The 14,400-nt window shown below is 34.9% G+C and overlaps 1 protein-coding gene across 1 annotated transcript in view; it reads left to right on the forward strand.

Annotated features, from left to right (window-relative positions):
- tspan7 (tetraspanin 7) overlaps window positions 1-14,400 on the forward strand; it is a 32,056-nt gene extending 17,656 nt beyond the window's left edge. Inside the window, exons 5-8 of the mRNA XM_028815894.2 lie at window positions 5,028-5,183; window positions 7,572-7,655; window positions 8,086-8,170; window positions 12,638-14,400. Of these exons, the coding sequence (XP_028671727.1) occupies window positions 5,028-5,183; window positions 7,572-7,655; window positions 8,086-8,154 (309 nt within the window). The 3' untranslated portion in view covers window positions 8,155-8,170; window positions 12,638-14,400. The remainder of the gene's footprint in view (window positions 1-5,027; window positions 5,184-7,571; window positions 7,656-8,085; window positions 8,171-12,637) is intronic.

Raw genomic sequence — 14,400 nt, forward strand, 5'->3', positions numbered from 1 at the left:
ATTAAATCAGTCAAAGTGTTTTTCAGATTTTGGGGTATTTAATTTTTGTATTATGAGGGCTTTTACCCCTAAATATTTATATATCAAAATGTCCTTTCTTAACTGATATGTACTGGCCTAAATATATCATTCTGCCAAATTTCAGCTTTCTAACTAATCGGGAAATAATGTCAGTCAGTCAACATTGCATTGTTTTATTTGTTAATTTAAAAAAATCAACTCCTTGTATCTCATAATTGTCAGTCCTAGGGCAAGTCTAGTAACAAACCCTTTTATGGACTTCCTGTTGGATTCTTAAGTTTTTGTTTATTTTTATTGAATACTAGCTGAAATACCCAGCACTGCCCGGGAGGAAAATAAAGTGTTTTTTTAATTGTTTGAGAAAAATATAATAAAAAAAAAACACAACTTTAAAAATTAAAATAAATTAACAAACAATGAAGACTCAGTAATGTGCTTATCTTGTGGTCTTGTATGTATGTTATAATCCAGCCAACTCTATTTAATTTCAAATGCAACAGGGGCGTGGTGGTGCTCAAACATAAAGAATACCAGCAGTCACCTCCAGTTCACCCTCTGATGGTTGTTCCGAGTGTCAACTGGATGATAACATGCATACAAGACCGCAAGATCACTCCCCACCCTATCCAGATGGGGGTGGGTTAAGGTTGATTTGACCCTACAGTATTTTTAGTCAACCAATGAGAAACATGTGTACCAAGTTTCATGAAAATCGCTCCAGCTGTTCGGAAGTGATGCTGGAACATACTTACATACATACATATACACATTGACCTTATATATATAGAGAGAGATATATATATATATATATATAGAGATATATATATATATATATATATAGAGATATAGATATAGATATAGATGGAGATCAGAACAGCACAAAATATTCTATACAGTATATGATTTCACAAATGAGTCACTCTAACCTCTTTAAACTTGACTGATGTCATCTGTAGTAAAATTTCATATGCTGTACTGTCACTGACATAGGGGACGTCCCAGCAACCGGCACTGTAAACCCAAAATGGCCCCTTGTAAGAACTGCACAAATCCAACCTCCAAAAATTAATATATTTTTTTTTAATCAGAAATAAATATTTTATGCATTTTAGGCTTAAAAAACCAGTGAGAATATGGTCATTTATATTTGCATCCTTTAAATCTGGAGGATTCAAGGAAGAAGGTGGAGGTCATCTTAGGAAATGAACAATCAGACTCAAATGCAGGTGACACAGTGTTCCAGCATTTATTTGATCAGTAAACAAGCCCATTATTAGGGTGATCCTGTAGCAGTGCTACCAAGGGGATTTCAGTTTCCAGTAATCGTAAGGAGTGAACAGGGGCCACTGGTAGGTCAACACATGTTTTAAAGGAGTGGGTGTTCAACTTCAGAGGGAATTTAAATGATCCAGGCAAAGCTGCAGCAATCATTAGCAGATACAGTAGCTTTTTAGTTCTATATGTCATGAAAAGCGGTTTTCCATGTAATGCTGGAGTATTTTTGTTTGCAGACTGCGTATCCATATATAATGCAAAATTCCAATATGCCCAGTTTATGCATATCCTAACAGATAAGAATCTCTATATTTAATTTATATATGCATTCTGTAGTACCCAAGTAAGATTTTAGCGTTCAGCCAATGAGACTTCCCTGATTACTACTCTGACCACAAGTCCAGTCCCAGGTAGAAAATAATGAATTTGCAGTATTTGAACAAAAACAAGTAAAAAAAAACAAAAAACTGGAGTCTCATAATGTTCCATTATTGTTATATTAACACCACAGCAGTTTTCCCCCAGAATTGCAAGAAGTAGGCCCCATGACCTCTGAAAAACTATTTGAATAGATTATGATTTTTTTTAAGCTGTTTTTTATTATTTACACCCGCAAGGCCTCTGGACAGGCTGTTGTGTATTTGCTACAACTCTGTCTAAATTAGTAATGGAAAATTGGAAAATTAAATAATTTTTGGTGTATTTTTATCTAAATCACATATGAAAATAAAACAATTGGGGCACCAGCAAGACCTGATATTTTGAAAGTCTTTATTATCTAAGTCAGTTATATCAGTATCTGCATACAGTAACCTGAATCTTTGTCCCTCATAGTTAGACGATTGGCCTCACAGGAAACATTATTAATAGCCCCTTTGAAACCCAAAGTTTTTAATATCATACCGTTTGCTACTATACTTTGTTGCTTTCCTATACTATAACAGTATAATAATTTGTAAAAACAACAACCCACAATAACTGTGTTAGCACATTTGTACTGAATAGCAGTTTGTAAATCTTTTGTTCATTTAACCTCTGCTAATTCGGCGATGATGTAACCTAAACTGAATAACCTGTAGTCAACCTCCTTTTTATATAAGGATACATTTTTGACAAGTAAGTTTATGAATTTTCACATCTTGAAATGGCATCCAAAAAAAAGAGATTATGATGTTTCGTATATTCAGTCAGTAGGTCCTCGGAATTCTAGGAAGGATATCCTGTCCTGATGATTTTTACATTGTCAGTCTATTATGTCTGTCATGAAATCAGTGAGACAGATTGTATTTATTGATGTTGTTGCAGTACTACTACATCCAAGATTTCCTACCAGCTGTATTAAACTGGAAAACATATGACAACTAGCTACATTATTTTTATTCTGGCCCGGGTAATTGTGAAATCGTAAACTAACAGTATAATTTCAGTCTCATTACAAATTGAACACAAACTGAACAGGAAAGTGCAACGGAAATATATAGTAAGTTAAAGGTAGTTCATGGAAGTAAGGTTTTGTCCCAGGTGAACGTTATTCATTGGCATAAAGCCGTTTTTCATTTGAAATCACCAAAAATTAGATCCTCCACACTGACAATACACCATTCACCAGGGTGTGCCTACCAAGCACATTCTAGGTGTACTGCTGCTGCCTTGTTCACCAGATTTGCCCATGTGGCTTTTTGTTTTCCTGAATTAATGAATCGCCTAAAAGAACGCCATTTTAAAACAGATAAAAACATCCAAGGATTGATAATCAGTATGCAGACAGAACAATAATTAACATGTGACTGATGTTTGGGGAAAAAAGTGTCAATCTGAAATTAAAAACTGTAATACTTAAATGAATACAAGGGATGCTGCTTTGGGTTCTAGTACTACTCTTATGACGGAGATGTTCTTAATGGTTGAAAAAGCAATTCTGGCAATTTCTAGACCTGCAGTGGTAAATCTTGCTGACCAGTTTACATTCAAAAGAATCTTTTTCTGCAACTTACGTAGTGCCCTATACCTGGTATAAGCTAAATGCTTTTGTACGGTATATATGTACATATGACTACACCAAATATATATATTAAATATAGCTGAACAAATGCAAATATCTTTGTATAACTATTTAAAGCATTGATTCTGTTTGCATCACACTACAGAGACCATCTAATTGTGCTGTAAAACAAGCAAGTATTACATCAGCAGGGACAGTGAACAGTGGGCTATACCTTTTACTTACTAAGATAGCGAGCTGTAAGAGCCATTTGTTGGTTAGTTAGGTTATGTTAAATTACAACACCCTAGTACTTAGTTATGTTAAAATGTATGCCTATATATTAGAGCATAGTCAATGGGAGGTTCTATTAACCCCTACAAGCTAAATTATAAATGGCATATTCTAATTATTTCTTGTCTCTCTGACAATAGACTACTATTAGTTTATGATCCGCCTTGCAGTTGGTAAGGCATGGAGGGCAAACAGTTTCAAACTATATGTAGAGAATGTACTGAATGTGCTTAGTTTGCCTTTGGAAAAATAACACAACCTTTAAATACAGAAAGTAACTGAAGTTTAACACAAGAAAGCTATAATTGTAATGAAACAAAGAAAAAAACTTTTTTTTTGCCTTTTATTCTGTGTATGTAATAACTTCCTTTTTATTTTGATTTGTTACTTTTTAAATTTTCACCAAATCTTTTTTTAAAAGGAACTCTTATTGGACTGAGAAATTTCTTTTTGTTACATGTTTGATTCATGCTGGATCCTACATTGCCAACTCAGTAGCTGGTCGATTTTGGGAACCAGGAAAAGATGGAGCTACACAAGCTAAATATTCAGAATTACAAAAAGGCAGATAGTGGAAGTGATGTGCAAAGTTCTGTTGCATTACGTGTCGTATCATGTAACAAAACTAGTGCAAGATAAAAGAAGTAACCATTGTTTTTACAACTGAATGTCAGCTTTTGCTATCAAATAAGATATTTTTCAAATAAATTCAAATTATATTTTTGAATAGTGACATTTGATCTGACAGCATTAAAGTACATTTTGATAAAATACCATGGAAACTTTGATAAAATGGATTACAAGAGTATTACACATGTGAAATTATTTCAGCTAGTAGACATACCTAATTAGCTTATAGATTATATACATTAATTTGCTGCTATTTACAACATAATATTACTTAAATTGCATGTTAGTTAGGTATCAAAAAAGAACAATAAAATACCAGTGAATTAAATTTTGTAAATAAATTTACAACCACTGGTGAAGTCTGTTTCTTCACCAGCATGCTTTTCATTGCATGATCTTGTTGTGCTATTGAGGCCCGCCCCAAGTAAAGGACGCTTCCTGAATGTGTTGCACTGGAAATGAGATAATCTGTGTATAACAATCAAGTACACTTCGGCTCCTGGCTGACGAGAGAAGCAGCCCTTTAAACAGTACCAGTATCTTATTAAGTCATAATGTAAATGTTTTCTGATATATCCTAAGGAAGCATGCTACAATAGCTCTTTTCACAGGTCTGCTTTTACTGCAAAAAATCATTAACTTCTCAATTTTCTTTTCCTTCTACCTATTTTCTAAGGTTCTATACCACCATTTACATGTGTGTATACTGTTTTAACAAATAGAGTATTAAAAAAACTTTTGTGTACCAAATTATCACCTGTTATTTAGAATGACTGAGAAAATGAGAATCTTAATCAAAAATATCCTTTTTCCTCTGTCATTACAGTTAAAGTGTTGCGGAGCACAAAACTTCACCGACTGGGTAAAAACTAAATATTTTTTACAAGCAGGAATTCCAAAGAGTTGCTGCATTCAAGTAGATCAATGTAGTTCTGATGCTCTGAAAAACATTACCATGGCTGAGAAAGTTGTCCATAATAAGGTGAGGTATTTGATATTTTTATTTGAATGCTGATGAGAACAGTTTTTTTTTCTGTATATAGAGAAATACAGATTGAATTTTTTATTTCTATGACATGTATGACAATGTTTATCCTGCTGTCTTTTTGCCCTTCTGCTTATTAACTTTAGAATTAGTGCAGGAATAAAAATGTTAATGTATTTATTTCTTTGTAATATGTGTATGTTAATGTCATTTCATTGGCAATTACCCACTTATTTGTGACTTTAGTAATCTGCACGTTTCCAATCAAAATCACTTCTCTTTTTTGTATCACTTGTTTATTTTTCCAAAGTAAATATTAGCCTAGAGCACTGCTCCATCTGTGTTGCTGAGCAAAACCAATGCCATCTTTGTGCTGCTGATTGTTTTTTTCATTCATAAATGGGCTCATTATAACACTTACAGGGCCAGTACCATTATCAAAAAACACTTTTTTTTGTACAACATGATGTACTGTAATTAGCTTAAGCTGCACCTATAGTGGAAGCTCACTTGGTGTCCAGACCCATTTGACATAATTTACAGATAATCCAGCACTGCTTCACTTATATAGTTGTTATAGCTTGAATGGTAGCACTTATGATTTATTTCAGTAGTTTAAAATTAAGCTGTTTACATTTAAAAATACATCAAGTAAAGAAATGCAATGAACAGCATCAGATTTGTACAGGTTTTCCTAACATGTGGACCCTTTTGTGATGTATTAGTGATGTGTTTATTATTTGTCTCTCTTGACAAATTGTTAAAACTGTTGCTTCTTCTCATCTCTATTGCATATGAAAGAAAGAAGTTAAGGACAATATAATAAACTTAATCTGACAAGAAGTAGGTTCTAATTTTTTATGTGCAGTTTATCCCCAACACATTGTTAAACTGAGGTAATTTTAGCATATTTAATGTCTATATGAAAAAATATGTTTTGGTGGAAAAATATAAATTATTAATGAACATAATACAGGAAATGGGTGTAAAAATGGTATTAATACTCGGGCAATGTTATAACAGGTCCATATGTCAAAAGTGTGCATGTTCCCATTACAGACTCTGTAATAAAAGTTAAAAGTTATAGTATAAAACAGTGTAAAATGTAGAATGTGGCAGTTATTTAGCACTTTGGTCCCAGATATCTAGGCTTGGAATAAAAGAAAGCAACAATCTCCAAATGCAACAAAAACATATACACATATAAACATATTCACAGGCCCTCCAGTTTCCTAGAATTATTATATACCTCTGTTTTGGTATAACTTGCACTTTAGGTCTTCTTTTAACATGTGAAACAATATATAATTGACACAAATAAGCCAGGTAGAAACAACATAATTTCTGTTCTCTTGAATCCACTAACATTGTGAGCAGATGTTAACATTCTGCTGGAGTGCTCTTAAATATTTGCCTTCCATTAGGAGATATGTACAGTACACTTTTGGGAAGCACATCATAAAAGTATATGCCAGTAGTAAGAATTTTTTTCCCCTATTTTGGCGACTGAATAATTTAAATTGGCCAATTGTTAGTGAAGGTGTCCTCTGATAGTTGTTCCTGTCAGGGTTGTTTTCCATCATTGTTCTGACTCTTTCCACATACTAAGATCAGAAATAGGTACAGGCATCAGGAAACCACAAACCTTATACCTGGTCTGGCCTGTACAGAACCAAAAATTGATAAGGTGTTTAAGTGGCAAAACTTTCAAAAGTGCCCTTTAAGGAAGAAAGGGAAAATAATTGAAGACAAAGAAAATAAATAAGCAAACAAATATACTAAATTGCAAGACAGAGAAGAGTACTTTTAGACAACGAAGACAGCAAGTCCAAAGAAAGCACAAAAAGGGATAACCGGAATCAACATCAAACAATGCAATGCAATTTCTCTTTTTGTAGAGTCCCCAGTTGCATTATAACGTAGCCCCATCACCTTGGGTCCCACATATAAGAAGCAGAGCAGATTGCACATAAAAGTAATGCATGGATAATTAACATAATATAAAATTGAAATATAACTAACAGATCACCCCGTATTAATAAAAATCATATTACATACTGTAAATACAAAGACCAAACAGAATTACAAACCTAAGGTGAAAAATGATTTAATTAATAACAAAAAGATTTAAGTAAATAAAAAATAAACTTTAGCCAGAGCAACAGTCATCATTTTACCATAACAATAGTCTTGTAAGTCAGAGACTAGTTTGTGTATTTTAAAATGTTTCCCTCTCTCCCCATGATAGACATGTAATTTTTATCAACCATTTTCATGGTTTTCAAACACTCAACTTACATAGTTAACACATATAAATAGGGTCAGAATATAATTTTAATAGAAGTATATTTACAGATTTAATGGTGTCTTCCTTTGTTCCCTTAGGGCTGTATCAATTTTATAACCAATCTGATGGAATCCAACCTTGGTGTCATTGCTGGAATTTCTTTTGGAATTGCTTTCTTCCAGGTAGTTACTGCTAAGAAGAATTTTTTTCATGCTGTATATTCAGTTCATCTTATTGTATTTCCTATAGTGTGATGAAATTATTTTTAGTAGTGTGCTGTTTGTGAATTGAGGGCATTTAAAGGCCATTTTCACAGATAAGTATATGAGTTGTTTGTGTTTCTCCAGATCCTTATACTATAAAGCCTGGTGGTTATGTCATGTGTATTTTACAGCAAGTCATTAAGCCAAAAAAAAAGACATTGCTATTATAGTATGTGCATTATTTCATGTTATACTGTATCTGTTTATACTGTTTTACTTGTCTGTTAAAAATCACTTGTAACTTGTGAACTCAAAGCTGTCTCGTGTAAAGTCTAGATTGGTTGTGACATTAACTGGTCATGTTTTAAATTTTGGGTTTAAATAATTTTTGCCTTCTTTTTATTTTTAGTTAATTGGAATATTTTTGGCATGCTGTCTTTCACGGTATATCACAAACAACCAGTACGAAATGGTGTGATCACTTTCACGGTCAGGTATGACTATGTTTTTTGTTGTACATGGAATCAAAGAGAGACGATGCAATGTCAGTTTGAAGCAGTGACTTTCATCACTGTGGGGTACATTAGGTTTTAGTCGGGTGATGTTATTTCCTCCTTTAGGCCATATGAAGACATTTTGAAGCCCTGCAGCACAGATAGCAAAGATGTGTAAGAATAAAGCTTTATAGCTGCCAAACATTCTTTCAGCAAGACACTGCGAACTGATCTTCATTAACAGTGAACCTTAATGTGTTATAAATGTGGTAGACACAAGTAATCTGTCTATAGAAAGTTCTATAAATAGGGGGAACTCCAAAGCAAGGCGTGTCTAGAGAAAAATGTAACACGTGAGAGACACAGATCCTTCATTCTAGTAGCAAGATAAAAAACATATGAATGTATCTGTATCATTTAAGAAAATCATAAATAGAATATACAAATATAATCTTATTGAGACTCACTACAGTCTGTAAGTAGCCCTGATGCTTAAACAGCACACACGGTTATTAGAGCATCATAAGTGTTACAAATCAACATTGTTTGTATACAATAGTAAAATAAGGAAACTAAATCCTTCATTAGACTGTGAAATTCAATGGTATTATTCCAAGCATTATATACTACAGTGCATCCGGAAAGTATTCACAGCGCATCACTTTTTCCACATTTTGTTATATTACAGCCTTATTCCAAAATGGATTAAATTCATTTTTTACCTCAAAATTCTACACACAACACCCCATAATGACAACGTGAAAGAAGTTTGAGGTTTTTGCAAATTTTATTAAAAATAGAAATCACATGTACAGAAATTCACAGCCTTTTCTCAATACTTTGTCGATGCACCTTTGGCAGCAATTACAGCCTCAAGTCTTTTTGAATATGATGCCACAAGCTTGGCACACCTATCCTTGGCCAGTTTCGCCCATTCCTCTTTGCAGCACCTCTCAAGCTCCATCAGGTTGGATGGGAAGCGTCGGAGCACAGCCACTTTAAGATCTCTCCAGAGATGTTCAATCGGATTCAAGTCTGGGCTCTGGCTGGGCCACTCAAGGACATTCACAGAGTTGTCCTGAAGCCACTCCTTTGATATCTTGGCTGTGTGCTTAGGGTCGTTGTCCTGCTGAAAGATGAACCGTCGCCCCGGTCTGAGGTCAAGAGCGCTCTGGAGCAGGTTTTCATCCAGGATGTCTCTGTACATTGCTGCAGTCATCTTTCCCTTTATCCTGACTAGTCTCCCAGTTCCTGCCACTGAAAAACATCCCCACAGCATGATGCTGCCACCACCATGCTTCACTGTAGGGATGGTATTGGCCTGGTGATGAGTGGTGCCTGGTTTCCTCCAAACGTGATGCCTGGCATTCACACCAAAGAGTTCAATCTTTGTCTCATCAGACCAGAGAATTTTCTTTCTCATGATCTGAGAGTCCTTCAGGTGCCTTTTGGCAAACTCCAGCCAGGCTGCCATGTGCCTTTTACTAAGGAGTGGTTTCCGTCTGACCACTCAACCATACAGGCCTGATTGGTGGATTGCTGCAGAGATGGTTGTCCTTCTGGAAGGTTCTCCTCTCTCCACAGAGGACCTCTGGAGCTCTGACAGAGTGACCATCAGGTTCTTGGTCACCTCCCTGACTAAGGCCCTTCTCCCCTGATCGCTCAGTTTAGATGGCCGGCCAGCTCTAGGAAGAGTCCTGGTGATTTCGAACTTCTTCCACTTACGGATGATGGAGGCCACTGTGCTCATTGGGACCTTCAAAGCAGCAGAAATTTTTCTGTAACCTTCCCCAGATTTGTGCCTCGAGACAATCCTGTCTCGGAGGTCTACAGACAATTCCTTTGACTTCATGCTTGGTTTGTGCTCTGACATGAACTGTCAACTGAGGGACCTTTTATAGACAGGTGTGTGTCTATCCAAATCATGTCCTATCAACTGAATTTACCACATGTGGACTCCAATTAAGCTGCAGAAACATCTCAAGGATGATCAGGGGAAACAGGATGCACCTGAGCTCAATTTTGAGCTTCATAGCAAAGGCTGTGAATACTTATGTACATGTGCTTTCTCAATTTTTTTATTTTTAATAAATTTGCAAAAACCTCAAACTTTTTTCATGTTGTCATTATGGGGTGTTGTGTGTAAAATTCTGAGGAAAAAAATGAATTTAATCCATTTTGGAATAAGGCTGTAACATAACAAAATGTGGAAAAAGTGATGCGCTGTGAATACTTTCCGGATGCACTGTGTATTCATTGGAGAGTTCAGGTAGGCATTATGGACTGGTCACTAAAGGTACTGGACTGTGAACCAAAAGGCTGCCAGTTCATTCCCCACCACTGATTCATCCAGTTACGCAAAACAACTTGCTTAATAAAGCTGTGCTTCTTTTTTAAAATCTGTATATTTAAATAATTGTACTATAGCTCTGCACTTTGGATAGGTGTTTACTTTCCATCTTGTTCTTGATTGCATGAACAAGGGCACCATTTTTTTATTTTTTTTTTATTTTGTGTTTGTACTTCCATTTTGAAAACTGAACGTCTTGTCAACCAAGGCTAGGGTGTGGATATCAATAATGAACTTTCAAAACTCCATTTTTATTTGACCTTTTAGCAATTACCACAATGTTTGAATGTAAATAAAAGCTGATCTTGTGCCAGCCATACTTTCACCACAAACTTTGATAGCTAGATGCAAGAAAACTTTGGAAGTTCTCAGTGAATCAAGAGGGGCGAATTATGTTTTCTCATATAAACATTTCATTAAAGACTTCAAAAGTTTAAACAGTTATTTTCCTGCATTTTAACAAATTGAATAGGCAGTATATCTGTACTGACCAATGGCGCATCATGTACTGACCAGTTGCACATCAGTTGAAAGCTGTGTTGCCAAGCTAAGAACTGTGGTTCAATCCCAGACCTGGAAAACAAGCAAAGAAAGTTTTAATTTTCTGCGTAGCCTGGTGGATAGTGCTATCACAGCTGCCTGGCGCTCAGGAGTCCTGGATACTCGTCCCAGAGGACCTTGTCTTCAGTCTGTGCTATCACTTTTATTGGGCCAGTTTAGCTATCGGCTAAACAAACAGGCTTGATGGACTGATTGGTCTCCTCTCATTTGTCAAATTTCTTATGTTATGCCCTTATGCCATCAATACCTACCAGTATTGGCCATGATCAATTAAGTTCAGTTGATGTATTGAAAGGGTGATTAAGTTACACAGACAAAGAATACATAATGACATTTTAAAAGTATCAACAGTAATTTGTTAGGTGAAATTACTTTTTTTGCTAAATTCGAATTACCGATTTACCACAGCAAGGTTATGCTAGATTATCCCAGTGACACTAAACTGGATAAGTGAGTTAGAAAAGGAATATGTGGTCGTATCCAATACACTGCTAACTAGATACACACAAACACATGAAAATTATATATGTCTGTATTTTCAGAGAAAACATTAGAAAATAAATTATTATATTGCACAAAACTACATCTGTGTGGATACATGACTTTTCCTTGACCAGCAATGCCCAATAGTCTACCATGTCCACAGCAAAAAAGCTGGATAAGCACCCAGATAGGGTGCCTCAGATTTTTCAGGACTGAGCCAGAGGCACCACTTAGTAAATGTGAATGTGAATAAATTAACAGGTGAAGTCTGCACAGCCGACATCTCCGTCACCAGAAGGGCCTACTCCAGGACACTAAAGCAGCAGTGCTGTTAACAATGTCCCTATTATTGTAGCTCTACCTTATATCGGTCACAACGAATCTGTGGCCATGCTCTTTGGTATAAAATGCTACAGCAGTATAAAAATGAACTGGTCATAACAGTAAAGGGGAAAACAAACTGATGCTGAATTACAAAGATCTGCACAGTTGTTTAGTTGCCATGGAGGTTCCTGAAGCAAGACAAAATTGTGGATATTTGTTGCCATGGATTAAGTCTACCAAGCTTCTCTGATATGACAAGGAAAGGGAGTGAGTGGGCCCAGAATTTGCTTGGAGGTCTTGTGTCAGTTCCTTACTCTGCATTTAGGGTAATGTACAAAAAATGGTGCTGCTTTTGTAGCGTGCTGCTACATTCAGGTCGTAAACAGGTAATAGTAATCTAATTGTTTTAGAAATCTGATATTTTGTCACATTGATGGTAATAAAATATGAACTATGAAGGAGTTTAATTTAAATTGCATTATTATTCATGGCAAGTAGATATCACGTAAGAATAAATAATTGGGCAGTGCTACAAATTCCATTCCATGTCAACATTGGTATTGAAATGTCCTAATGATGCTGACCTTGCCTTTCTTTCAGTTGTCTCCTCTCTAGGGCCGATACAATAGCTTCATAGTATTGTAGGTCATACTGTACATGCAAGTCTTCATATGTGTCAATTTGTGAAAGTGCATTATTTTTTAAGTAATGAACTCCAACTTATATAAGTTAAATGTTTTCTTTTACAGGGATTTAATGATTTCTTAAAACACCTACAAGAAGATAACCTGAAGGGAAGACCGGTTTTTACTTGTACTTTTTTTTTTTTTAACTGTATGTTTTGTATTTTTGATATTGTAACTCCATAGGAAAAAACAGTAGCATTGTAGCAAAACAGCCTTTTACCTAAATATTTTAAATTAATACCTGGAATAAGCTACCTGTTACTGATAAATGAGGATATATTTTAACTCCATGGTGATAATGTGTATATTATGTGTTTGGAAGTTATACCTCTAATTTTGCATTACTTTTTTGAAAGTTTTTAGCAGTTATGGTGATCCTTGGGTGTTTCTTATATAACAACACGCATTTCTGCCCATTCCACAAGCTTCCTTGTATTCTTTCTCATATGGGAGCGTTCCTAATTGCCAAATAATAGGTGCATGTGAGACTTTGAGCTGGTTGCTGTCAATGTGAGCATATACTGTACATTTAATAGTGCAGCATGCATTTTTGCCAAGCAGTCTCCCACTCAAAAGCAATACTTCTGTATAAAACTAGTTTTTACTTTTGAAATTTTAACAAGTCATGTATAAATGAACATTTCCTCTTGCCACAGTTAGCTATTTTTGAGTTGCCATATTCTTTTATAATATCTCCACAAAAATATTAACACTTGTGTGGCTATTTTAGATGCAGGCATTGGACAAGTCTTGCCAGGGATGTAGTGACTTAGTGTTTCAAAATATGATAGGGGGCCTATTGTAACATGTTCCTTGAAATAACCAGGTCAAATTACACTGTTCAGAGAATTTACTAGAGTTCTGCTACATTTAAAAATGAAATTTTGATGAAACTGTGTTTGTTTTGTAAATTGTCACTATGGAAGCATTAGTAATGAAGAAGCACATTTGCTTTTGGACTCTAATCATTTTATCCCTTTTAGATTAGATATTGTATTACTGTTTGTATAATAGCATTATAAGAAAAGTATTGTACTATAAAAGCAAGCAAACTAATAACTTTTAGACTGTGAAGAAAGAAATGTACACTTGTCCAGTTTTTTTTTTTTATTTTGATACACTAATATTATCAGATGATTTATTCTACAGACTGCCTGAGTAAAGTATAGTTTATAGTTGCGTAATATTTTTCTAGTTAATGTTTTTATTACCTGCTTTTAGTATCATAGACATCACCTGTACTTGACCTATTTCGTGCACAGTAGGAATTTATCATTTGTTATGCAGAATAGAAGAATACACCTGGCCAATATTATTAGATCTTGTATGTTCTCATGGAATTACAGGAATTATTTGGAGTGTAGAGTTGCTTCGATTTGAGGCTCCATGTTATAAACCCCAGCAAGAAGACAGTTCTTTTATAGTAGGTATCATTGTAAATTATGCTGTGTTTACATACAGTATAGCTATTTTAGCCCATTTAATTTGCAAAAATACACTACAGAGATTTTGTTGGCTCATAATCAAATCAAATGATCTGTTTGATCATTTAGACACATTTGCAGTGAATGGATTGTCCTGCATTCTTATCGGCAGTGACTATAAATACCTCACAAATTTTTCCTTTTTAAATGTTCTTTGCCAGTAGATGTGTTCCACTTTAGTCCATTTCGCAGACAACTGTAGATTTGTGCAGTGGGTGCATTTAAGTATAGAAAGGATGTTTATGTACTTTGCAATTGCAGAGCTATCAGTGTTAAATGCTACCAGTTAACGGAAACAGTATGTAATGAATTATACTTGAAATAAAAGTACTTTTCAATTTC

Source organism: Erpetoichthys calabaricus, chromosome 12 (genome assembly GCF_900747795.2).
Source record: "Erpetoichthys calabaricus chromosome 12, fErpCal1.3, whole genome shotgun sequence".
In the NCBI taxonomy this organism is placed as follows: domain Eukaryota; kingdom Metazoa; phylum Chordata; class Cladistia; order Polypteriformes; family Polypteridae; genus Erpetoichthys; species Erpetoichthys calabaricus.